The 27,115-nt window shown below is 42.3% G+C and overlaps 1 protein-coding gene across 1 annotated transcript in view; it reads right to left on the bottom strand.

Moving 5' to 3' along the window:
• Positions 1-13,515: 13,515 nt before the first annotated feature.
• zgc:174356 (uncharacterized protein LOC100137120 homolog) overlaps positions 13,516-27,115 on the bottom strand; it is a 59,926-nt gene continuing 46,326 nt past the window's right edge. Inside the window, exon 7 of the mRNA XM_037542277.1 lies at positions 13,516-13,647. Coding sequence (XP_037398174.1) covers positions 13,596-13,647 — 52 coding nt within the window. The 3' untranslated portion in view covers positions 13,516-13,595. The remainder of the gene's footprint in view (positions 13,648-27,115) is intronic.

Here is a 27,115-nt window from a genome sequence, read left to right as displayed (position 1 = left end):
AGCACTGCATCCAAATACTTTTCATCTGATATTTGAAATAATACTTTAGATTTGGACATACATAGATACATAGAAAATGGGGCTCATAACAACAGTTAACTAGTAGACCCCCAAACCTGTCACCATTAGAGAAACACTTTTATCTGTGAGAAAGAGGAGAAAATCTCCACTCTTGCTCGGTTTGGAGCCTTGCTGGTGACATCCTGTATAAATAAAAATAATGCATGGACACGACTTAGTATGCTGTGGCACCAAGATCACACCTTGCTAATACGTGACCACACATTAGAATCTCATGCCAACGCCTTACTAATCGTGGCCATGACTTAATCATCTTGTTCCCACACCTCACTAAGTCGTGGCCACGCATTATTTTTATTTTACAGAATCTCACCAGCGGAGCTCTGTAGATCTGAAAAAAATCTACAGGTGTTACTGTCCATCCTTCCACTGTGAGAAGACAACTCGGCACGATGATTTTGAAAGGATATGTGACTGACAATAAGCCGTTACAGAGAAAAGGAAATAAACAAAAAAGAAGAAAGGTTGCAAATTAAACAGAGAAGCTGCTGTTGTTTTCAGAACAGAACTGACCACCTCAGAATCCAGAGCTCGACATTGCTGAATGTTACTCGTTACTCGACCATAAGAAATAGAAAATGTAACCAACTTTTAATACTGAACTTTGGAAGTGTGGAAAAATATCCCTGAAGACTTCTTTGAAAAACAAAATTAATAGAAGCTGTGATAAAGGCAAAAGTTGTTTTAGAGACAGAGTTGTTTAGTTGTTTTAAAGAAAGTGAAGTGAAAGACTGAAAGTAATATATGTATACACGCACACACACACACACACACATACACACACACACACACACACACACACACACACACACACACACATATATATATATATATATATATATATATATATATATATATATATAGTATATAAGAGTGAGAAAGAGAGAGAGAGAGAATAGGAGAGAAAGAGATGAGATTATATAAGTTGTATAGAATAGAAGCAGTACAACTGCTCTGGAATGATAACCATGTGCATGTATCACATCATCAATCATGTGTCACTGTAGCTCCATGCCTCTCCATATAGCACACTGCAGCCTACACATTTTACCTTTTTATTTCATTGTCAGCAATGAAAAGCATATAGCATCTAAAATTATGTTCTAGTCCTGCTTTATTGGCATAATATTTCATACACATGAATAACTTCATGCAGATCAGCCTGTTTCGGGGTAGCATGATTGATAATATGATTTGCAGGGAAGAGGGAACGCTTTTAAATAAACACTGCTGGTAGCTTTGTCATAATGTCCCAAAACTGTGTCTTCGGCGCCTCTTCTGAGTGCAACGTCTCTACATGAATTCATCTCAGCTGTCACATTAGCGCATTGCGTTTTTGCAAAAAGGGTTCGTCCTATACCAGAGCAAAGTGCACTTGGAGAAAAAAAAAGTGATGTCTTGCTGACATTATTGAGGTCAGACGTGGCCACTCCGTTAAGCAGAGTTGGTTAAAGTCGAGCAGCGGGGCTATCCTTCCTCCAGTGGCTGGGTTCAGAACACATTAAAGTCAGCCTTAAGACAATAAACTGCCGCCGCTGATGGGGGAGGCTCGTTAAAATTCTATGAGAAAGAGAGCCGTAATGGGCCGTGCGGCCTCGCTATCAGGAAGTTCTTTTTCATGTTACCTCACAGAGCACAAGTCCCCCAGCACGCTTTGATGTTCATCTACAGCACTTTAATCCTTGCTCTTCTGAAGATGCACCCCACCCTCCCATCTGTGTCTCACGTCTCTCTGTAACCCAACCTCTCCCATGGAAATTGGTACAAATCATAATATGTAACATTTCCTGAGGATTTTTGTTCTTTTTGATACTCCTACCACACTTCAGCATAAACACCTACATTGGTTCAGTGTCAGATAGAATCTGTGATATAGTTTTTTTCCCCGTTTCGTATGTTTCTCTGAAGCATTTGCACTACTTACAATTCATTAGCAGCATATGCTGATTCATGCTGATGATTCATTAGTGGCACATGTTTCTCAGCGTGGACAGGAGACATCCAAAGCATCAAAGATGTGAAATTAATCTTCTGTGTTTTTTTCTCTTTGAGGCACTATGGTATTAATCCCGCAGGATCAAATTAGAGCGGCCCTTCTTTTAAAAATAAAGCTATTAGAAGACATCAAAGTCCCAGACACCACTGCAAAATTTCACAAAGCATGACTTGGAGAGTCACTCAATGGACATGCTGCTGTACAGCTATTGAGAAAGTGAATGTCAGTGTCTATATTAACGGAAGGACCGAAAGGCTGTCCAGGACACCAGCTAGGTCCTTCCTGCTGAGCTACTTTCAGTTCCTATAACGAAAATGGACTATTCTTATGATCAGAATAGAGGAACCCCAGCAGGTTTCAATTCACCTCAAATTGGGATCATTCAGTGGGCCCCTATGCTTCTTTCCATCTGCTAATGGAAGAGATAATTAAGCAGAAGGAACTCTGAGTGTGTCTGAAGCACTTGTATAGATTCTTGTTGTGGTTAGAGGGGTCTCTGAAGTGGTCCTCAGCCAGGAGGTGGCATTCTTTCCATTGCAGCAATATACTAAATTATTCAATAATAAGGGTGTGCAGTGTTGTGAGCCATAATACCAGAGCACAAACTCATGTTCTTAGACATAAACATTCACAAACTGTCTATACTGCATCAGAAGGTGTGCACTGTAATAGGCCGTTTGGGAGCGAATACAAGCGGAATAATTCTCTTTGTGCTTCTGTTTGTGGAAGTGAATGTGGTGTAAGACATGAAAGAGAAAAAGATGTGACTGCACCTTCACTGTGGTGTTTACAAATGCCAGCTGAAAGTGCAATTAGCCTTAATGTCAAACGTACCTAGAGAAGCATTCAAGTGGTCCCGCAATGACAATTTTGCATAGCTCCCATTGTTTGAATGTTGTCCCCATTTGGCACAGCCTCATTAATCTCACTGCCCTGTTTGATTGCCTTCCACCTGCATGAATCCAACAGTCCAAATAGTGTTTGTGTAAGTAGATGTGCAAAATAAAAAGAGAGATGCTTATCTGGAATTCACCCCTAAGGGCAGGACAGCAATTTGCTGTTGGCTGCCGATGAAATTGGGAATTGCATCAGGTAATTTAAGATAATGCAGATCTGTCCGACAGCCCAAGTGCAATATAGAGAAAACAAACAGCCAAATATATTTAATGATATATGGTGCCACTGGCCTTAGGTAAAAACCAACAGCGCTCATAATTCTTCTACTGCAGTCATAATCAAATGCCCTGGCTTGTCCCATCGCCCCCCACCCCCTCCCCAATTCTTTCCTCAGAGTGTATATACCTCAATGTTTTCTTGTAAAAGAAAACACGAGGGGGGGGGAAAGCAATTTCATGCACCAGGACACATGATGTATAAACAAAATGGATCCCGATATCCTCGTGAAAGCCATAAAACCTTCATAAGATGCTCTGCTTAACTTCATTCTTCAGGGCTGATGTGGAAGAAGCGGAGAGATTGCCACTGAGCAGTGGCCTGTGCGAGCGCACTGCTCTTGCCACGCTTTCACAGCTCTAAATGTGAAAATGGAGCTTCAGAATGGAAGTTGCACAAAGAGCGCGAGGCGCTGACGCAGATTGCATTAGGATCTCCAGACCTGATGAGCCGAGCAGATAGATGAATGCCGAGGTGCGTATGGATCTGCGCTGGGCTGGCTGTATCTCAGTGATCTGCCTGATTGTAATAGAATGAATGTGGCATTCAGGCTACGCGAGAACACATATCGCATTAAAGTGACAATGGTAGAAGAGAGAAAACGCAACGTGTATGCAAGATGTTCTCTTTCTCAACATGGTTGCAACTAGTTCAGCCTGTCCCAAAGTTTAACTTGTGATTTTGTGTAATTATTACCTTCATGAAATGGATTTCCATGGCCAGCAGCTGAAAACAAGCCAATGAGTTCTATGTGTACTGCCAAGTGATGGTTGGGGTGCTGTAAAACACACTGCTACTAGAATGTTCTCTAGAGTGATGAATCACACTTTTGGATGGTTGTTGGATGCCTGGAGAATGCTACCTAGCAGAATGCATAGTGCCCACAATTTCCATTGAAGAGGGATAGTGGTCTGGGGCTGTTTTTCAGGGTTTGGGCTCACCTATTAGTTCCTGGGAAATGTAATGTTAATGCTACAGCATGCAAAGAAATTTAAGACAATTATATGCTTACAACTTTGTGACAACAGTTTCTGGAAGACCCTTTCCTTGAGGTCCGTAACAACATGGTTTGATGAGTTTGGTGCGGAGGATAGACCCGCACAGAGCCCTGAGCTCAATGCTACTGATCAATTTTTGAATCAATTGGAAAGTCAATTGGAAGTCAGGCCTCCAACATCAGTTCCTGAAATCGGAAATGCACCTTTAACTGATTGGGAACTAATTCCCACAGACTCCGAAATCATGTGGAAGGGGGGCAACTCCATAGTAATGCCCATGGCTTTGGAGTGAGATACATAGGTCTCATATAGGTCAGATGTTCACATATTTTTGGCCATATAACATACATCAGCCTAAGAATATATTCCACAGTTCAGTTTGTTGGTGACATCCTAACACATTGTTGTGGAAATATCAGGGAAGAATGCCTGCCCCACAAAGATACACACAGAAAGTAAAAGTTTGTTGAATCTGTACTTCTACTCATTTCTACTTTAGCTAATCTAAAAAGCTGGAGTTACTAATTCTCCTTCTGTGTTTGATTTCATTGTGTTCTGCATGTGACAGCATTTGACCTGCTTTGCTTATGCTCACACTTCTCACTTTCAACCTTGCTGATAGCTACTAGATGCACTAAGATGTTCCATTGCTGTTCCAGGCAGCTTAGTAGTTGAGGGGGTTTATCTGATCCTTATTTACTCAACTGTTTTTTTTAGACTTCTTTTACTTTCTAGGATCATGGAGGGCTTATCCTGCCATTTGTGTGATCCAGTTCAGCACAGTATAGACATGGTTACTTTATGCAGAAGTGTGTCTGCTGGTACAGTGTTAAAATACGTGTGACCTGTTTAAAACTCCTTGCGCACCAAATAATCCAACCTGAAGAGCCACTTACACCCAAGTGTGAAAAATCACATACTACACATAATGGAAAATTATATTGGAAAATGAAGGCGGAAGGCAATCAAATACATGAATAACCATGAATTGAGTCTTCAAATCAAAATTCCTTTTTTCTCTTTTGATTCTCCAGTTATTGTAAATGACAGTGCAGCATGATGACAGCTCCATTGTAGTCTGTTTGATTGCAGGAGTAGTAGCCTCCTGAATAAAAATGAGCTGCTGAATAAATAAAGTAAATATGTATTTCTGGCATGTGTGTTGTGCTGCATCCTGTTCAACATTTACAGCCATTTTTGGAGCACTAATGAGATTCAATTAGAGTGCAATCAATCCGTGTTGAATAAGCACTGGGCTGCTGTCTTTTTTCGTGAAAGCACTTGTTGACTACAATGCAATACTGGTGGCAACAGTCCGTGATTGGTTTTGTCCAATTTGCATGAATTACAGACACCGATCCAAGTGAGGAAACCAAATCTCATCATAGTGTCATGTGCCAAATGAGTGTCATAAATAAGTGTTGTGATGATAACAAACCGGGCACTGACGCTTAAAGACTCTAGTTAGCCCGTGTTGCTTTGTTAGCTCTGTTACCAGACATAATGTATGGCATGAAGATTAGCAGTTTCCTTTGGATGACAGTACAGCTTGCTACAGTAGATATTTTTCGCTTTGCTTTTGATGCTGAAAAACATTAGTTAGCCCTTTTGCTTCAGCTCGATTAACAAGCATAAAACATGACGTGATGATTAGCGGTTTTCAGGTTGCTTCCGTTTGCTACAGTAGATATTTTTGCTTTGCTTTTATACTTGAAGATTGTGGTTAGCCCCTAGTGCCTTGTTATCTAAGTTAAAAATACACTGCTCAAAAAAATAAAGGGAACACTTAAACAACACAATATAACTCCAAGTTATATTGTGAAATCAAACTGTCCACTTAGGAAGCAACACTGATTGACAATCAATTTCACATGCTGTTGTGCAAATGGAATAGACAACAGGTGGAAAGTATTGGCAATTCGAAAGACACACTCAATAAAGGAGTGGTTCTGCAGGTGGGGACCACAGACCACTTCTCAGTACCTTTCTGCTTTCTGGCTGATGTTTTGGTCACTTTTGAATGTTGGTGGTGCTTTCACACTCGTGGTAGCATGAGACGGACTCTACAACCCACACAAGTGGCTCAGGTAGTGCAGCTCATCCAGGATGGCACATCAATGCGAGCTGTGGCAAGAAGGTTTGCTGTGTCTGTCAGCGTAGTGTCCAGAGGCTGGAGGTGCTACCAGGAGACAGGCCAGTACACCAGGAGACGTGGAGGAGGCCGTAGGAGGGCTACAACCCAACAGCAGGACCGCTACCTCCGCCTTTGTGCAAGGAGGAACAGGAGGTGCACTGCCAGAGCCCTGCAAAATGACCTCCAGCAGGCCACAAATGTGCATGTGTCTGCACAAATGGTTAGAAACCAACTCCATGAGGATGGTATGAGGGCCTGACGTCCACAGATGGGGGTTGTGCTCACAGCCCAACACTGTGTGGGACACTTGGCATTTGCCAGAGAACACCATGATTGACAAATTTGCCACTGGCGCCCTGTGCTCTTCACAGATGAAAGCAGGTTCACACTGAGCACATGTGACAGACGTGACAGAGTCTGGAGACGCCCTGGAGATCTGCTGCCTGCAACATCCTTCAGCATGACCGGTTTGGCAGTGGGTCAGTAATGGTGTGGGGTGACATTTATTTGGAGGGCCACACAGCCCTCCATGTGCTCGCCAGAGGTAGCCTGACTGCCATTAGGTACCAAGATGAGATCCTCAGACCCCTTGTGAGACCATATGCTGGTGTGGTTGGCCCTGGGTTCCTCCTAATGCAGGACAATGCTAGACCTCATGTGGCTGGAGTGTGTCAGCAGTTCCTGCAAGATGAAGAAATTGAAGCTATGGACTGGCCCGCCCGTTCCCCAGACCTGAATCCGATTGAGCACATCTGGGACATCGTGTCTCGTTCCATCCACCAATGTCACGTTGCACCACAGACTGTCCAGGAGTTGGTGGATGCTTTAGTCCAGGTCTGGGAGGAGATCCCTCAGGAGACCATCCGCCATCTCATCAGGAGCATGCCCAGGTTTTGTAGGGAGGTCATACAGGCATGTGGAGGCCACACACAATACTGAGCCTCATTTTGACTTGTTTTAAGGATATCACATCAAAGTTGGATCAGCCTGTAGTGTGTTTTTCCACTTTCATTTTGTGTGTGACTCCAAATGGTTAATAAATTTGATTTTGTTGTCAGCACATTCAACTTTGTGCAGAACAAAGTATTCAATGAGAATATTTCATTCATTCAGATCTAGGATGTGTTATTTGAGTGTTCCCTTTATTTATTTGAGCAGTCTATTATATATGACATGATGACTAGTGACACTCACCAGCCACTTTATTAGGTGTTCAATTGCTTGTTAACACAAATAGCTAATCAGCCAGTCACATGGCCGCAATTCAATGCATTTAGGCATGTAGAGGTGGTCAAGACAACATGCTGAAGTGCAAACCAAGCATCAGAATGGGGAAGAAAGGTGATTTAAGTGACTTTGAATGTGGTGTGGTTGTTGTTGCCAGACGGGCTGGTCTGAGTATTTCAGAAACTGCTGATCTGCTGGGATTTTCACGCACAAACATCTCTAGGCTTTACAGAGAATGGGCCGAAAAAGAGAAAAGATCCAGTGAGCGGCGGTTTTGTGAACGAAAAATGCCTTGTTAATGTTTCCAACACCTTGTTGAAAGTATGCCATGAAGGCAAAAGGGGGGTCCAACCTTTTACTAGCAAGGTGTACCTAATAAAGTAATTGGCCGGTGAGTGTACATTAACCTTATACAGGACATTAAGGTTTGTTACAGTAGATTTTTTTGCTTTGGTTTTGAGACTTAAAGGTCATAGTTAGCACTAATAACAGTCTATTGTGCTGAGGGGGTGGCCAGTTTAGCAGGTTATATACTAAGAACTTTCATGCAAATTCATAATTAACATATGACTACATCTTTGGCTCCAGTGCTTTTTCTATAAAAGGTCTTTTCTGCCAGATAAGAGACCTGTTTCAGGTTCAGATGTTTTACATTAATTAATGACTCATGACAAAGTCAAAAAAAAAAAAAGGGGTTATTATTTGTCAAGTATTTGATTATTTCAACATACACTATTGCTTAAAAAATAAGGACTTGCTGTATTTCAACTTTTCGTTTTGAAACATTATTTTCGGCTGGTGGGATGAACTGAACTTGAATTCTGTGCCAAGCGCATTTGGAAGGCAGCTAATTTAAAATTGTATGATTTTGAGCGTAACCTCTTAGCTATGTGGAGTATATCAAAGAATGGCCAAAGCATTTATACCACAGCGTTCACATAAACCACAGTGCATACAGAGCCAGAGCGCAGAGGAATAACAAAGTAAGCAGTAGCTGTAGTACACTGTTAAAAATAAAGGTGCTGTGCAGGTACGTTTTTCATTCATCAAGGTACAAACAATGTAAATGTTCTCTCAAAGGTAAAAACAGTGGCTTTAAGGTCTAATTGTGTACCTTAAATAATTTTTTTCCAAGTGAAAAGTATGTATTTGTACCTTTTTGTCACAATTGGCCCGGCCCTATCCTGTCCATGTGCTCGTGTTGTGTTTGCTTCACAGTCCTGTCCATGTGCTTCTTTGTTTTGTTTTTTAGTCCGGCCCCTTGTTTTGTGACTCCGCCCCTGACTGTTCCCACCTGTTTTTCCCCTGTCCCTCGTTAACCCTTGTATTCCTGTGTTTTCCTTAGTTTCTTGTAGGTCTTTGTTTGTATGTTTGTGCTGGATGTGCTGTATATATTGTTTGTAGTGTTTGATTCTTGTTTGAGGTTCTGTGTTTCTGTTTGTCATGTCTGATCCACATTCTCTCCATGTTGGCTGTTGACCATTTCAACTATGACCCTGGATTTACCCAAAATAAATCTTGCTCATCTCAGCGTATGCGTCCGCCTCCTTGCTCCATGTTACACTTTTCATAATGAGTGTTTTAAAACAGAACAATAAAGTGAAAAGCCTGGAGATGAGACAGGGTGTGTGAAGTCAGTACAACTTAGGAAATATAATTTCAGTGGATTATGGTACAAGCATGTTCCCTCTCTAAAGGTACTGAGATGTACCCTTGGGGTACTGCGTCAGTGACAGTTCCATACCTTTCTTTTCTGAGAGTGTAAAGCAGGGATTTCAGAGCCAAGAAGTTTATATTTGCTTTTAACGGTCATTTAGAAAAAAAAAAACTTTCAAATTATTATTCAGGCTAAACATGTTCTATTATCGTGTTGTACTTTTTATTTTCCAAAACTATTTGTTTTAATTTTTTTTTTATTATCTTTAGAATAATGTAGCATGTATGTCAGGCATTTACAAGTTTTTTTTATTTGCTGAAAATACATAAATATGCTTAAACTCTCTTTTCTCTTTCTCTGAGCACAAAAAAGGCAGCCATGTTAGCCTTAGTCCAAAAATAAGACAAGCTTGGTATTAAAATACAAATTATAATATTATTATAATAACCTCCCAGTATTTTGTGCTTTGAGAGGGAAACTCCTATGAATGCATGTTGTTGCTGTCCAAAGAAAAGTATCTCCAAAATAGTAACTTTACACAAAAGTGCAAAAATGTTACCTTTTAATGTAAATTAATGTAAAGATGTTATTTTCAAAGTGATGTAAACAAATGTAAATCATCAAAAAAAGGAGAAACATTTTGTTTGAAGATATGCAATGAGGCAAATGGTAGCAAAGACTGCCCCTTTGATCTGTTTATGGCTGTAGAATGACATATTTAGTAAACTGTTAGTTACTTTTTTAACTCCAAAATGGAAACTGCAAGTGTGCAAAACGTTAGTAAATTTGCTCAGTAATGTTTGCTTGGTTAACAGACAAATCTGCTGTGATTATTAGCCATCAAAGTTGCAGGATTCTTCAGTTTGCTTCACTAGATATCTTTGCTTTGATGCTTAAACATTACAGTTAGCTCCTGTTACCGCTTTGTTAGCTCAGTTAGCATACAGAAAATATGAAATGCATTACAGGACACTTCAGCTTGTTATAGTAGACATATTTGATTTGCTTTTGAAGCTTTGCCACATTTGAAGTACTCTTGCGTCCTAAGTCTCTATGTTTAAGTCCATCTATTTTCGGAAACACTAGTCAGCCATTTGATTGAGTGCATGTCGGACATGATTGTGTCTCCCGCAAGTGAATATTGAGGTGACAGGCGCTGTCTCGCTCTCGCTCTCTCTGCCACTGCCACTCTTCAAATATTTCACAGATATGATGGTAAATGCCACACACACGTATTTGATTAAATTCAGGGTTGAGGGGACACAGAATGTGAGACACTTTATGACTTTGGCATTGGCGAGAGAGTCTGAGTGGAGTGAGTCGAGTGAGTTTGACAGAATCAAGTGAGTGAATGCCTCCTCTTCTCTCCTTTTAAAGAGTGCCCTGGTCATAAACCCCCATATAACACCCTGTAATACTCTGCGCCCCTCTTTCACAAGGCTAGGATCGGCGTACAAAATCAAAGAATGAGCTATGTGTCGGGAAACACTGCGGTTCTTACTGCTAAATGCTAATTTTATTGGTCAGCAGCACGATGGACTTTGATGCAATGAAGCTGCAAGCTGTGGAGAAAAAAAAAACAGATGTCCATTCAGTCTGTTCTGCTGCTGCGTATTGATCATGGCGGTAATAAGAGGAGTCAATTGAAAAATAATGATTCTTTCTATACTGGCGAGCAGACATTTTGTGGAGGGAGGTTTCAGAATCAAATGAGTTTTGCAGTCACTTGAGAATGTATGCAGTGCTATTAGTGGCTTCTTATATTTCTCATTACAGAAGATGTCAGTATCATTTGCTGGACCCCAAGGGCAAAGGGGGCAGTCTCCTGTAACACAAGCAGGGAGTTTAGAGCGTGCCCTGGCCTGGCTTTATGGTGTGCACACCTCTCACATTGGCAGCAGCACCAAACGAGATGCTGAAAATGGGGCCTATTATGATTCCAGGTTTAGATTTCTTTTTCAGACTTGTTTGGGCTCCACTCTGAATGAGCGCTTACTGATATGGTCTCGATAAGGCTCGTTAGATAAGGCTCTGATCACTTGAATAAAATATTACAGCTTTTCGCTTGCACTGCAGTGATTAGATTGATCCTGTGCATGCTTGCGGAGGGTCTCCCAATTATAATTAGTGCTGTTGTGGATTGTATTTGGTGTGCATGTGTGTGTTTGTGTAAATTAGCAGCAAATGTGTGTATATGTGTGTGTGCATCAAACACTCATCTAATGAGTTTCTACTTCAATGTATCTGAGATGGTGTTGGAGAGACATGCGTTGCATGGGGTATCTGTGTTCCAGACTCCAGAAACAGAAGGCAGGAAAAGCATGGCTAAAGTGCAGCAACACATGTTCCCTGGCCCCCCTCTCACTGCAATTTTACCTCATAAAGCCATAAAGCACAATAACTCTGACTGGCTCGCTATAGCAGATGTCAATCAAAGAGGTTTTTGCCACAGAAATGCCTTTATGCTGCCTGAACACAGAATCTGTAGAGGAGGATTACATGTGGTGAGTAGAATAGTAGACAATAGGTGGTTTAGGCAAATACTCACTGAATCGCAGATTCAGCTGTGTGGGTTTATAAAAAAATATCAAGAAATGTTATTTATAAGTCTTTGTAGCTGGATTATTTTGTCTGAGAAACTGATGCTATTTAGATCACAAGATCAGCTATTGTATTCTACTACTTGCAATGTCTGTAGTTCAATCTTACAAATATAATAAGAATTATGGAGCTAATCACCTTCCACATAGTAGTCCTGTTTGAATCAATTTCACAGTAATGCAATAACAAAACCAAGACAGATAAAAGTCTGTAAAAAAGGTATGGCCTTGTGCCGTGTTGTTATTGTTATTGAGTGTGTCTCATGATGCATATCAGTGTTCTTGGCTAAGTTTAACTTCACAAAACCTAATCAATGCTTTGTGGTTAACTCTTTTCACAACAGATTTTAATAGCTTTCTCTGTTGACCCAGGTTTAGACACTCAAGCTATGATTAATCCCAGTGTGTGCACATGAAAGCATGGCTTTATTTGTTATTGACTAACAAGTAATAATGTGAAACAGAGAGAAGTTGAGCAAAAAAAAAAACATGCTATGTAAGAAAGAGGATCATTGATTATAACTAATAGCACCACTGTCACCACTACCACTATAGTAGTGCCTTTTGAAATAATAATTGCTTTATGCTCTTGATATTTCTTTCCCTCTACTGAAAAGTGAGAGTTTACATATTCCCCAGCCTTTTTTATGTATTTAGTGTAATATCATTGATGAAGGTCAACGGAAAGGGTCTTTAGGAAACCAAAAGTGATCCTACTAAGGCATTGCCCCAAAGAACCCCTTTTTATTATCTTCATTTTTTAAAGCACAGGGTTTATTTGCAGTCAGGGATAATTTGAAGTCACTAATGCATAGAAGTAGGGCTGGCCTAGTTCTGCACCTTGAGCGATTACATGGTGCAATGCCACAAACTCTGTGGCCGGCTGGAGGAGCTCAGTGGAGCAGTTGTGGTTTTCCTCGCACCTCAGTGTGGATCACAGTGCTTTCCTGCTCCGCTGTCATTCAGGAACACCTCCAGAAAGTATCTGCTGCCCATTTAATTGGGATATGATTTTAAAGGAACTTGGCTTCCCATGATTAAATGCAATCTCCCTAATTGGAGAATGATTCCAGGGCTTCACACCGGAGGTAAAAGAACGGGTGAGGATGGGTCCTCCGCTCTAATTGTGGAGTCTGAAAGTGGCTTATCAGAGAGAACAGTTTAAAGCTGCATTTCTCAATTACCTCTCCCCAGTATGGCACTGACCTTTCACTATTCTAATTTTATTATAGGGCTATTAATGCTTGCACTCTTCACACAATCAATCAAACCACACTGCTCTGAAATACTTTGTCAGAGTACTCCACAGAGAAGACACTCCTCCCTATCAGTAACATTTCATTATTTTATGTGCAGGTTCATTCAAGGAATCCTGTATATGCTGCTTATATACAGTACATAACAACAACAATGAAATTGCTTATATAGTACGTGGTAGTGTGAGGCAATAGGGACTTTTAATTGAGATATTAATTACACTTGAGGTAGCTGAGGTGTTAATCTAAATAGTGAGTAATAATAGAGTGCAAAACAGATGTGCAAATTATTGTATGCATTTATATATATATATATATATATATATATATATATATATATATATATATATATATATATATATATATATATTAGCATGACAGAAGTAAAAAGCAGCCATGTCATAAAATAGCAGATTATGAGTGGTCATTAAAAATCCATGTGTGTGAGACAGTATATGTGAAACAGAGAGGGTTCAGTCCTGAAGCAGCAGACGATGATGAGTGACTGGCATCTCACTGATCCACCTGAAAGAGCAAAGAGAGAGAGAGAGAAAGAGAGAGATTTCACTTACAGAGTGATGGAGAGACACAGAAGACTAAGACATGGGCCTCTAAACTGTTGCTATGTTGAATCCCAGGTCTTTTGCCAAAGTCAAGCCTTTTACAATGTGAAAACATGCTTGAGGTGCCTTGGCAATGAAGCATGCCAGTGTCTTCTGGCTATTGTAACTGAATTTCAACATGTACACTTAAAAAATTAATTTCCCATCACTCCTGCAGAGACTACAGCATACTGTCACACTTTCTGTGCTCTCACACACTATATGCACTAAAACAAATAAATATCTGACATAAAAGAATGGTTCAACAAAAAATTATATAGTCATTCAGATATAGTCATTCAGATGTAGTTGTTCAGCCAAGACATGATTGGTGTCCAAATTTTGCTGCTTTATTTTAGCACTGGAGCTATAGAGCTATGTCAGTAGACACCCAAATCTTTTCCATAAACACAGCACTTCATGCTCATGCCCCTCATGCTGGCACATGGAGGCTAGAATACATTTGGAATTTCAGTTTCATTTATGAACATATAACATCAGGACCACTTGGATGTGGTTTGACCAGTTTAAGAGAAGCTCTGGGAATGGGTGACTATTGGATTCCAGTGTTTGTTAGCCTCACAGCTCTAGTTTAAACTTCACTTGACTATATCTGAGGTGAAGTTAAAAATTGTGTAAATCAGATTTACTGAAAAACATTCCTTTAAAGATACTTAAAGCGTGACAGCTAACCATTGTAACAACTAAGAGGAGCTCCTCTATGAAGAACTGTTTTGGATCATCATATGTTTATGTGAATTGAATTTTTAAAACATTGATGCCTGACAGTTTATCATAAAGCTACAATAAAACCAAATCCTTTATGTGAAACGTGGAGTTTCATTTTCTTCACTTGAAAATCCAAGAATGCCTTTAGTTCTACTGAGTGCAATAAGGAGTCCATTTTAAAATCTTAAATAATTCACAAGGAGGTCAGAGGGTAAAGTGAAGGGCAGCTGTATTCCCCCCACACATCTATTCATAGCACTGACTGCTGCCAGCTTTCTCTGACAAAAGCTATAATAGCCTAAAACACATACAGCAGCTCTTGTGGTAGTACTTTCTCACAGCCCTGTCGCAGAGAGCATAATGATGTATTATGAGTGCATTAGCATTGTCAGGAATGAGGTGGATTATTAAGATTGCCATGATTAAAAAAGTGTTTCCTTTTTACGTAAAATTGACCATTTTCACAATGATTGGCTCGCCTCCTAGCCAATTACCCTATCTTTGACCATTACTTTCTCCATAAGCTGAGGTAGAACTCATCTTACAAATCTGCAGTGAGAATGGCAGTGGAAGTAAATTCATCAGAATGACTGGACTAACAGAGAACAAAAGATGTTATTGGGGAACTTGTTATTTATACACATTCTATCATGTTCATCTGGATGATGCTGTCTTTATTTCAATTCTAGACTTTAGATTGAATGTCATATAAACAATATCATTCACAATGTTCAATGTCAAAACTATCAAAACTACTAACTAAGAAACCAGCTGTAAGTAGAACTTTATATAGGTTACTTCTAGGTTATGACAAAGCTTGTTAAAATAAGTTAACTAAGTTAGCTTTTCTTATTGACAGCTTGCTAAGTTTGCTAAAAGACCCTATCTACAAGACCTCAAGATCTCCTCAGAATATAAAGCTCTAATGTTAATTTTAGCATTGGCTTATCTGAAGAAGTAGCTTATGTCACTCAGAACATTTCCTTAAACAATCTAAAGATTTCTCTCATTCGATTAATGTAAGCATGGTTTCCAGAATCCATTTTTTTGGCTTTAAATTGGCCTACTTTCATGATTTCTGAATTTACATACATGCATGTTTGCACTGATCATCTTATAAAGTTTTTTCTTGTGTTTCAAAATTTTTGTGCTAATGAACTTTTGAGTCTGTAGCACAGATTTTACTGATGCTACCTGTCTGTGCTGAAAGACAGACATATCAACAGTAACAAAGGGACACGTGTCATTGGAACACCAAAATGACACACTATGATCTTACATGCTCCTCATGGGCATGCACAAATGAGCACTGCAACCACTGTAACTTCATAAGGCTTTGGCTGTGATGTATAGGCTTGGAGAGACAATGCGCAGACATACAATGCAAAGACAATGTTTCTGCTTCAACATAAAATGTCCAGGAAGGCCCCAACAGAGGCAAAGGCATAAACAGTGCAGCCTCAGGTTGACATCTAATTAAAAGCAAACGACAATATGTAATTAATTGTCGTGGCAGATTTGAGTGGGTGGCTTCGTCCGTGGCTAATTGCCGTTGGCAGATAAATGTGCGGGCGTGTCAGAACATTCAGTCCGGGGTTTGTCAGCTGCTGAGATGGGCCTTCATTTCCACCCTTAATGAGAGAGTTATCAGGCTAGGCCTCCGCCTCTGTTGTTCTTTGCCCCCACGAGTCGAGCTGAAGCTTCATTACAGACTCATCGTCCATTCTTAATCACAGTTCCATAGCAGAGTGCACCAAGCTTCAGCATCCTCACAGAGAGAGCAGGAGTGAGAGGAAATGAACAATGCTCACCAAGTTGAAAGATGGATGGACAGAATAAGTCTGAATTGTGTTGGAATTATGGAAATCCATTCACAGTCTAATCATAGTTAAAACTGCAGTTGCCAAATCAGGCTAGCAGCAGTATGCAGAAGATGCACTCCACACAAAAGAAGTGCAAAGTTCAAGACTTATTATTTATTAAAGTGATAGTTTGGCAAAAAAAAAAAAAAAAACACACACACACAATTTTACACTTTTACCCAGGAAACTTGTACTTGATCACTTAACACTGTACATGAACTAAAATACAGATTGCGAGCCATGCCCTCTTGTTCAACATCAGTATCTGACCTCTAAAATGCTCTTCTGCATAAATGGGCAACAACACCCACAGATACACTCCAAAATTTTGCAGAAACCTTCATAGAGGAAGAGGAAGCTGTTATAGTTGCAAAGAGGGGACCAACTCCGTATTAATGCCTATGGATTTAGAATTTGATGTCAATAAAGATCCTGTAGTTGTAATGTGTAGTTATCCTAATACTTTTGTGCATAGCGTGTAGCTGATTTACTATCTTTGCAACCAAAGACCTACCAATATAATACAACCAAGTTCTGGCAGTGTCAGAAATTTTGGTCCAAAGTCCTACTATGACCGTTGCTATCACTCGTCTAAAAAGCAACCAACATAAAGTGGAATAAGAGAGAAGATGATAAATTATGGTAAAAACGGTTGCTCACAAGTTTTATGTTAGCTTAAATATGTTAGCCTGGCCCCTTAGTGACCATTTTGACCATTCCTATTTTCCAGCAAAAAAGGCCCCAAAGAGAATGTTGTCATGTTTTTGCATTGTAGATCTATCAGCAGAAAAAAATGATTGTATAATCTGACCTTAAGCACAGCTGATGTTGCACTGCCACAGAAGTTGGCCAAGACTGTATTTGGTGCATCTTGTGCTGTGTGATATGCAATAAACTGTTGTTATCGCACAGTGTATGATTAGGAGTGTTGATCTAGGGTCAGTCCATCATCCATATTGTATGCATTAAAAAGTGTAGTACTTTTACTCTCAAAAACACTCAGAACTTGTATGATTTCTTATCATCTATTGCTACTCTTTCTGTTGCTCTCTCTGTTGTTCTCTCTCACATTCCCCACTTACATAATGAAACATAAAGGAATCTAAACACAAGCCATTAGGCTGTCTATACCGGCTCTCTACATTTTTTTTTTGTCTTATTATACAAATTTCACCACGTACCACTCTCAGACCTATACACCTGTGCCTATCCACTCTGTTGTTTGGAGTGAGAATGAGCATAATTATTCATGATGCAAACAGAACAAGGGCTCCCCGACTAACAGTGTATCCGATGTTGTGCATATTTAATGGGAGCCATATGAAGACTCTTCTGCTGTGCATTCTAAGTGCCACACATTCATCCTGTGTCTGTGGGCAAAAGGAGCATCAAAGATTGATTTAAACAACAGTTTGCATGACAAAGTGAATTTTGGAACATCTGAATGGCTGCTCAAGATTCATGCCACGTCCAGGCCACTGATCATTTCAGCAGCAGTTTCCATCCATTTCTCCTAATAGCAGCTAAAAGGGAAGCCTGCATGGCACTGCATGTGTGTTCAGAGAGCAAGACTGTCACTCATATTTGTGGTGCAGCCATGGAAACCAGCCCTGCGTTGCGCTCCAAGGATCTCACTACTGTACTCCCCTCTAGGCTAAAGCCAATAACTGCTCCTTCAGTAGGAATGAGAAATAAATAAACAATTAAACTAGAGAAAATTATTGACCAGCTGCCGTGTGCAATTTTTTGTGTGTGTGTGTGTGTGTGCTTGAAGCAAGGCTATAGAAAAGGCTTGGTCGAGCAGTGGATTTGTGTGGACTTAACAGGCCGAATCAATCTAGTGTCTGAATCAATGCAAGAACTTTGGCAAATCTCCATTAGCTTGTGTTATGGAGCTGTCCAGGGCCAGCCACATGTAACTGGGACCAGCTCAGCCTTCTGTTCACTATAGGATCCATTTAATAACTTATTGTGCCCTTACTAGATAAAACAGAGCTCCACTAAACACAGTGATTAGTACATTTTCAGGAATGGGTTCAAACACTCACAGAGCACTTTATAAGAAACAACTCTACACCTAATTAATCATACAGTTATCTAATGTCAACCATCAAAATGGGGGAAAAATGTGATCTCAGTGATTTTGATAGTGGTATGATTGTTAATGCCAGACAAGCTAGTTTGAGTATTTACATCACTGCTGATCGTCTGGGATTTTTACTCACAGCAATCTCTAGAGAGTTAAGTCAGAATGGTGCAATAAAGAAAAATTCCTCATTGATGAGAGATCAGTGGAGAATCACCAGATTAATTTAAGATGATAGAAGGGCTGTGGTATTACTCTGTACACACATGGTGCACAGAATGTCAAACCTTAAACTTGTAACTAAGGTACAAATAAATCTTAAACTGAAACTATGCTTGTTTGCAAAAAAATATTTCATAGCCCCTTGATTCTACTTAATGGAAATTTTTTTCCTTCAGTGTTTTGTGCTTATGATAGTTTTAATAGACATCAGTGGCAGATGCATTAATGACATTCTATTAAAAAGATTGGTTTACCAAGAGTGACACTAGAGTATTTTCACCTAAAATGAGCTAATGAAGCAAAGGGTCTTGTCATAAAAATGGTAACAGGACATTAGAGCCATAATTAATCTTTTAATACTTTTACTTTTGATACTAGTACATTTGAAACCAGCCATTAGGGGTGTACTTTGTGTACTTCTGGTGCCGGTCCCAAGCCCGGATAAATGGTGAGGGTTGCGTCAGGAAGGGCATCCGGCGCAAAACTTGTGCCAAAACTATCATGCGGATCACAAATATGATTGCCATACGGTTCGGTCATGGCCCGGCTTAACAACGACCACCTCCAGTGCTGTTGACCAGCAGGGTGCCGGTGGAAATTGGATTACTGTACGTCAAAGACCGTCAAAGAGAAGAGGAGGAAGGCGGTTAGAAGGCAGCGAAAGAGAAGGAAAGGCAGGAGTGTAGAGGTTAGAGTAGGGACTCTGAACATAGGGACAATGACTGGTAAAGGCAGAGAGCTTGCAGACATGATGGAGAGAAGGAAGATAGATATTCTGTGTGTCCAGGAGACCAGATGGAAAGGAAGCAAGGCCAGGAACATTGGAGGTGGATTCAAACTGTTCTATCATGGTGTAGAGAGGAAGAGAAATGGAGTAAGGATAATCCTAAAGGAACAGCTTGTGAAAAATATTCTGGATGTAAAGAGAGTGTCAGACAGGATCATGAGCCTGAAGTTGGAGGTTGATGGTGTAATTTTGAATGTGGTCAGTTCATATGCACCCCAGGTTGGTTGTCAGTTAGAGGAGAAAGAGGAATTTTGGAGTAAGATGGATGAAGTGGTAGATGGTGTCCCTAGAGAGGAGAGATTAGTGATTGGTGCAGACTTCAATGGACATTGGTGAAGGGAACAGAGGGGATGAAGAGGTGCTGGGTATGTATGGTGTAAAAGACAGAAATGTAGAAGGTCAGATGATTGTAGATTTTGCAAAGAGAATGGAAATGGCTGTGGTGAACATGTATTTTCAGAAGAGGGAAGAACACAGGGTGACATACAAGAGTGGAGGGAGGTGCACACAGGTGGATTATATCCTTAGCAGGAGATGCCACCTAAAGGAGATTGGAGATTGTAAAGTGGTGCCAGGGGAAAGTGTAGCAAGGCAGCATAGGGTGGTTGTCTGTAGAATGAGATTAGAAAAAAAGAAGAGGAAGAGAGTGAAGACAGAGCCAAAGATTAGATGGTGGAAGCTGAAGGAGGAGGATGGTTGCAGGCAGTTCAGGGAAAAATTGCAACAAGCCCTTAGGGGCAGTGAGGAGCTACCTGAGGACTGGGAAACTACAGCTAAGGTGGTGAGAGAAACTGGCAAAAATATGTTGGGTGTTTCGTCTGGTCAGAGGAAAGAATACAAGGAAAGTTGGTGGTGGAATGAGGAAGTCCAGGAGAGTATTCAGAAGAAGGCAGCTAAGAAAAAGTGGGATAACCAGAGAGATGAAGGAAGTAGGCAGGAGTACTGTGAGGCTAGTCGCATAGTGAAAAGAATGGTAGCAAAGGCAAAGGCTCAGGCCTATGATGAGCTGTATGAGAGGCTGGACAGTAAAGAAGGAGTAAAGGACTTGTATCGTTTGGCTAAACAGAGAGATAGAGCTGGAAAGGATGTATAGCAGGTTAGTCTGATAAAGGATAGAGAGGGAAATGTACTAGTGAGTGAACAGAGAGTGTTGAGTAGATGGAAGGAGTACTTTGAAGAACTAATGAATGAGGAAAACGAGAGAGAGAGGAGGACAACGGGGGGAGAGATAATGAATCAGGAAGTGCAGAGAATTAGTAAGGTGGAAGTGAAGGCAGCTTTAAAAAGGATGAAGAATGGAAAGGCAGTTGGTCCAGATGACATACCTGTGGAGGTATGGAGATGTTTAGGAGAGAAGGCAGTGGACTTTTTAACCAGGTTGTTTAACAAAATCCTGGAGAGTGAGAGGATGCCTGATGAGTGGAGAAGCAATGTACTGGTTCCCATTTTTAAGAACAAGGGTGATGTGCAGAGCTGCAGCAACTACAGAGGTATAAAGTTGATGAGCCACACCATGAAGGTATAGGAAAGAGTTGTTGAAGCAATGCTAAGGCGAGAGGTTCAGATCAGTGAGCAGCAGTTTGGTTTCATGCCCAGAAAGAGTACCACAGATGCAATTTTTGCGTTGAGAGTGTTGGTAGAGAAGTACAGAGAAGGTCAGAAGGAGCTACATTGTGTCTTTGTGGATCTAGAGAAGGCATATGATAGGGTGCCAAGAGAGGAACTGTGGTACTGTATGAGGAAGTCAGGTGTAGCTGAAAAGTATGTTAGGGTGGTGCAGGACATGTATGAGACAGTGGTGAGGTGTGCAGTTGGAGTGACAAATGGTTTCAAGGTGAAGGTAGGGTTACATCAGGGATCAGCTTTGAGCCTCTTCTTGTTTGCAATGGTGATGGAAAGGTTGACAGATGAGGTCAGGCAGGAGGCTCCATGGACCATGATGTTTGCAGATGACATTGTAATCTGTGGTGAGAGTAGAGAGCAGGTGGAAGAGAATCTGGAGAGGTGGACATTTGCACTGGAGAGGAGAGGAATGAAGGTCAGTAGAGACATGACGGAATACATGTGTGTGAATGAGAGGGAGGCAGGTGGAAAGGTGAAGATGCAAGGAGTAGAGGTTGTAAAGGTGGATGACTTAAAATATCTTGGGTCAACCACCCAGAGCAATGGACAGTGTAGAAAAGAGGTGAAGAAGAGGGTGCAGGCAGGATGAAGTGGGTGGAGATGGGTGTCAGGGCTGATGTGTCACAGAAGAATAGAAGCAAGAGTGAAAGGGAAGGTTTACAAGACAGTAGTGCGTCCTGCTATGATGTATGGTTTGGAGACTGTTGCTCTGTCTAAAAGACAGGAGGCTGAGCTGGAGGTGGCGGAGATGAAGATGCTGAGATTTTCGTTGGGAGTGACAAGGATGGACAAGATTAGAAATGAGCAGATCAGAGGGACAGTGAAGGTGGAGCAGTTTGGAGATAAAGCCAGAGAGGCCAGGTTGAGATGGTTTGGACATGTGTTGAGGAGGAATAGTGGTTATATTGGTCAAAGAATTTTGGAAATGGAGCTGCCGGGTGAAGAGGTAGACCTCAGAGAAGGTTTATGGATGTAGTGAAGCTGGACATGGAGCTGGTTGGTGTAAAAGTAGAGGAGGCAGTGAATAGGGCAAGATGGAGGCAGAAGAAGAAGACGAAGTACATTTGATGGCAAATACTTTTGTACTTTTACTCAAGTGGAGGTCTAAAGGGAGGGCTTCTACTTTTACTGGAGTAATATTTTACCTTGGGTATCTCTAACTCAAGTACATGATTTGTGTACTTCGTCCATCATTGGTTATTCACAATAGCAGACAACCTCGAGTGTTCAATTGCTTTTATACAACACTTAAATAAATACAGTAAAAAATTAGTAAATGGGCTGTGAACATGTCATTTAATATGTTTCAATGTTAGCAATTCCTTCCACCAAATTATAGTTCCTTAACAAGCAGCTTGTTGCTACGTCAGATTAATGAACTCAGCTCACTTGCTGCACAGCCAGCAGTTCATTGTTCAGATCCTTACACTAAATTACAAAACTGTCATCACCACTGAGCAAGCTTTTCAGTCGCAGGCTGTGACAGAAGAACACCAAACCTGGTATTAGATAAAAATGAACTATATACCATTTGCTAAATGTGTAGTCTCACCTTCAGAGTCTGACAAAATCAGACTGAGCCATAAAACTGCCACAATGTCAAGTTTAGATCAGTTTAGTCAATTTTTGCCAGATCAATATTATTGTTGTTTTGTTCCAGCCAGTCTGTAAAGCATTTTACAGCCCATTTTGTTTGCCAAATGGTATTCGGTTCATTTATGGCTAATTCCAGGTTGTTTAAATGTTCTTCTGTCACAGCTGCTAACTGAAAAGCTGCTCCATGGTAATGGCAGTTTGGTGTAGTCTCATCTTCAGAGTCTGACCAAATCGGCTGTTAGTCAAATGTGATCTTAAAAGTATCCATTTTCTCTTTCTGTGCAAGTAAGAAGTAAAAACATTCAAATGGATTGATCATCTCATTCAACTGTCAAAGTTGTCCCTTAGCAATGCCATCTCAGTGGAGTGATATAGTATTTGCGAAAAAAAACTGAAATCTGAAATAACAGCACGGTTAGAGCGCTTCTCAACCAATCAGGTGCAAATGACTACATCAGAATAGATCTTGGAAGCATCTGTTTTATTTAAGCCTCTATATCTGGTCTAGTTTGCTGTTTCTGTTTATTACTGTAATATTCACAGCCCCTGCCAACTTGTCCATGCCAAACTTCCAGGAGGAAACTTCTGCTCTCCAAAAATAACATCAATATCTAGGCAAGGAACAAGTGTTCTGTAGCACTGTGCTATGGACAGATGAGCCAAACAGAGTTGTTTGGCCACAGTACCAGAAGCCATGTTTGGTTAAAAACTGCCAAGAAGACTGCATTTGATACAAATAACCTCATACCAGCTATAAAGCATGATGCAGTATATGTTATGATTTGGGGTTGCAAAGTAAAATGTCCTTTGTTTTTTGTTCTAACATAAAATGTTTTTGTACATATTGTTTAGCTGATTATCAAATATTGACATGCACACATATGTCAAAAAACATTACTACTACTACTACTACTACTACTACTACTAATAATAATAATAATAATAATAATAATAATAACTATTATGACTTTATTTAGAGATCACTTTTCATACCGAGAGCAGATCAGAGTGCTTCACAGACAGGTGATAAAGCTTAGGAGTAATAGAAGAAACTATGAGCATTAATTTAAAATCATTTAAGACATCCATCCATCCATCCATCCATCCATCCATCCATCCATCCATCATCTTCCGCTTCTCCGGGGTTCGGGTCGCGGGGGCAGCATCCTGAGCAATGAAGCCCAGACCTCCTTTTCCCCAGCCACTTCCACTAGCTCCCTGGGAGGGATTCCGAGGCGCTCCCAGGCCAGCTTGGCGATATAGTCACGCCAGCGTGTCCTGGGTCTTCCCCGGGGTCTCCTCCCCGGTGGACTTGCCTGTGACACCTCCCAAGGGAGGCGTCCAAACAAGATGCCCGAACCACCTCAACTGGCTCCTCTCAACGTGAAGAAGCAGCAGCTCTACTCCGAGTCCCTCCCGGATGACCGAACTTCTCACCCTATCTCTAAGGGAGAGTCCAGCCACCCTGCGGAGGAAACTCATTTCAGCCGCTTGTATTCGCGATCTCGTTCTTTCGGTCATTACCCAAAGCTCATGACCATAGGTGAGGGTGGGAACGTAGATCGACCAGTAAATCGAGAGCCTTGCTTTATGGCTCAGCTCTTTCTTTAGCACAACAGACCGGTAAAGAGCCCGCATCACTGCTGACCCAGCACCAATCCGCCTGTCAATCTCCCGCTCCCTTGTACCATCACTCGTGAACAAGACCCCGAGATACGTAAACTCCTCCACTTGAGGCAAGAGCTCATCCCCGACCCAGAGAGGGCTCTCCACCCTTTCCCGCGTGAGAACCATGGCCTCGGATTTGGAGGTACTGTTCCTCATCCCGGCCGCTTCACACTCGGCTGCAAACCGATCCAGTGAAAGCTGAAGTTCATGGCCTGATGTCCCCAATAGGACCACATCATCTGCAAACAGCAGCGATGTGACCCTGAGGTCACCAAACCGGACACCCTCCATCCCCTGACTGCGCCTAGAAATTCTATCCATAAAAATTATGAATAGAATTGGTGACAAAGGGCAGCCCTGACGGAGTTCAACTCTCACTGGGAAAAAGTCTGACTTACTGCCAGCCATGCGAACCAAACTCCTGCTTTGTTTGTACAGGGCCTGAATGGCTCGTAGCAAAGAGCCATGTACCCCGTACTCCCGAAGCACCTCCCACAGAATACCCCGGGGAACACAGTCGAATGCCTTCTCCAAATCCACAAAGCACATGTGGACTGGTTGGGCAAACTCCCATGAACCCTCCAGAATCCTGGAGAGGGTAAAGAGTTGGTCCAGTGTTCCACGACCAGGGCGGAACCCGCACTGCTCCTCTTGAATCCGAGGTTCGACTATAAGCCGGACTCTCTTCTCCAGTACCCTTGCATAGACCTTACCAGGGAGGCTGAGGAGTGTGATTCCCCTGTAGTTGGAACACACCCTCCGGTCCCCCTTTTTAAAAAGAGGCACCACCACACCAGTCTGCCAATCCAGTGGCACCACCCCCGATGTCCACGCAATGTTGAAAAGGCGTGTCAGCCAAGACAGCCCCACAACATCCAGAGCCTTGAGGAACTCGGGACGGATCTCATCCATCCCTGCAGCCCTGCCGCCAAGGAGCTTTTTAACTACCTTAGCGACTTCGGCCTCAGTAATGGACAAGCCTATTCCCGTGTCCCCACACTCTGCATCCTCACTGGAGAACATGTTGGTGGGATTGAGAAGGTCCTCAAAGTATTCCTTCCACTGCCCAATGACGTCTTCAGTCGAAGTCAGCAGCACACCATCTCCACTATATACAGTGCTAGTGGCACACTGCTTTCCCCTTCTGAGTCGCCTGACGGTTTGCCAGAATCTTTTCGGAGCCGACTTAAAGTCACTTTCCAAGGCCTCACCAAACTCTTCCCACACCTGGGTTTTTGCCTTGGCAACGACTGAAGCCGCAGATCGCTTGGCCTGTCGATACCTGCCAGCTGCCTCTGGTGTCCTACAAGCCAACCATGTCTGGTAGGACTCCTTCTTCAGCTTGACGGCATCTCTCACCTGGGGTGTCCACCACCGGGTTCGAGGATTACCACCCCAACAGACACCAACTACCTTGCGACCACAGCTACAGTCAGCCGCTTCAACAATGGAGGAGCGGAACATGGCCCATTCTGAGTCAATGTCCCCCACCTCCCCCGATATCTGGTCAAAGTTCTGACGGAGGTGTGAGTTGAAGATCAATCTGACAGGTTCTTCTGCCAGACGTTCCCAGCAAACCCTCACTATACGTTTGGGTTTGCCTGGTCTGACTGGCATCTTCCCCCACCACCTAATCCAACTCACCACCAGGTGGTGATCAGTTGACAGCTCAGCTCTTTACCCGAGTGTCCAGTACACATGGCCGCAAGTCCGCTGACACGACTACAAAGTCAATCATTGAACTGTGGCCTAGGGTGTCCTGGTGCCATGTGCACTTATGGACATCCTTGTGTTCAAACATGGTGTTCGTTATGGACAAACTGTGGTTTGCACAGAAGTCCAAAAACTGAACACCACTCGGGTTCAGATCAGAGAGGCCATTCCTCCCAATCACACCCCTCCAGGTCTTACTGTCGTTGCCTACGTGAGCGTTGAAGTCCTCCAGTAGGACAATCGAGTCTCCAGGAGGAGCACTTTCAAGCACCCCTTCCAAGGACTCTATGAAGGCTGGGTATTCTGAACTGCTGTTCGGTGCATAAGCACAGACAACAGTCAAGACCCGTTCCCCAACCCGAAGGCGTAGGGAAGCTACCCTCTCGTCCACCGGGGAAAACCCCAACATACAGGCGCCGAGTCGAGGGGCTATGAGAAAGCCCACACCTGCCCTCCGCCTCTCACCATGGGCAACTCCAGAAAAGAAAAAAGTCCAGCCCCTCTCAAGGAGATTGGACCCAGAGCCCAAGCTGTGTGTTGAGGTGAGCCCGACTATATCTAGCCGGTATCTCTCAACCTTGCGCACCAACTCAGGCTCCTTCCCCGCCAATGAGGTAACGTTCCAAGTTCCAGAAGCCAGTTTCAGCAACCGAGGATCAGAACACCAAGGCCCAGAACAACACTGCCCGATCCACAATGCACCGAACCCCTACTACTGCCCCTCCCATCGGTGGTGGGTCGATGGGAGGGGGGACTCATGTAGCTCCTTCGGGCTGGGCCCGGCCGGGCACCATGAGTGAATGCCCGGCCACCAGACGCTTGCTGGCGAGCCCCTCCCCCAGGCCTGGCTCCAGGGTGGGGCCCCGGTAACCCTGATCCGGGCAGGGTACACAAGTCCTGCTTTGTTGTCCTCATAGGGGTGGTTATGGATCACACTTTGTCTGGCCTGTCACCTAGGACCAGTTTGCCATGGGAGACCCTACCAGAAGCTTTTGCTCCAGACAACATAGCTCCTAGGGTCCTTCAAGCACACAAACCTCTCCACCACGATAAGGTGGTGATCCATGGAGAGGTCATTTAAGACAATGAGACCAAATCAAAAAGA

The sequence above is a fragment of the Pygocentrus nattereri genome, chromosome 10 (assembly GCF_015220715.1).
Source record: "Pygocentrus nattereri isolate fPygNat1 chromosome 10, fPygNat1.pri, whole genome shotgun sequence".
NCBI lineage: Eukaryota > Metazoa > Chordata > Actinopteri > Characiformes > Serrasalmidae > Pygocentrus > Pygocentrus nattereri.
This window is presented reverse-complemented; position numbering and strand designations above follow the sequence as displayed.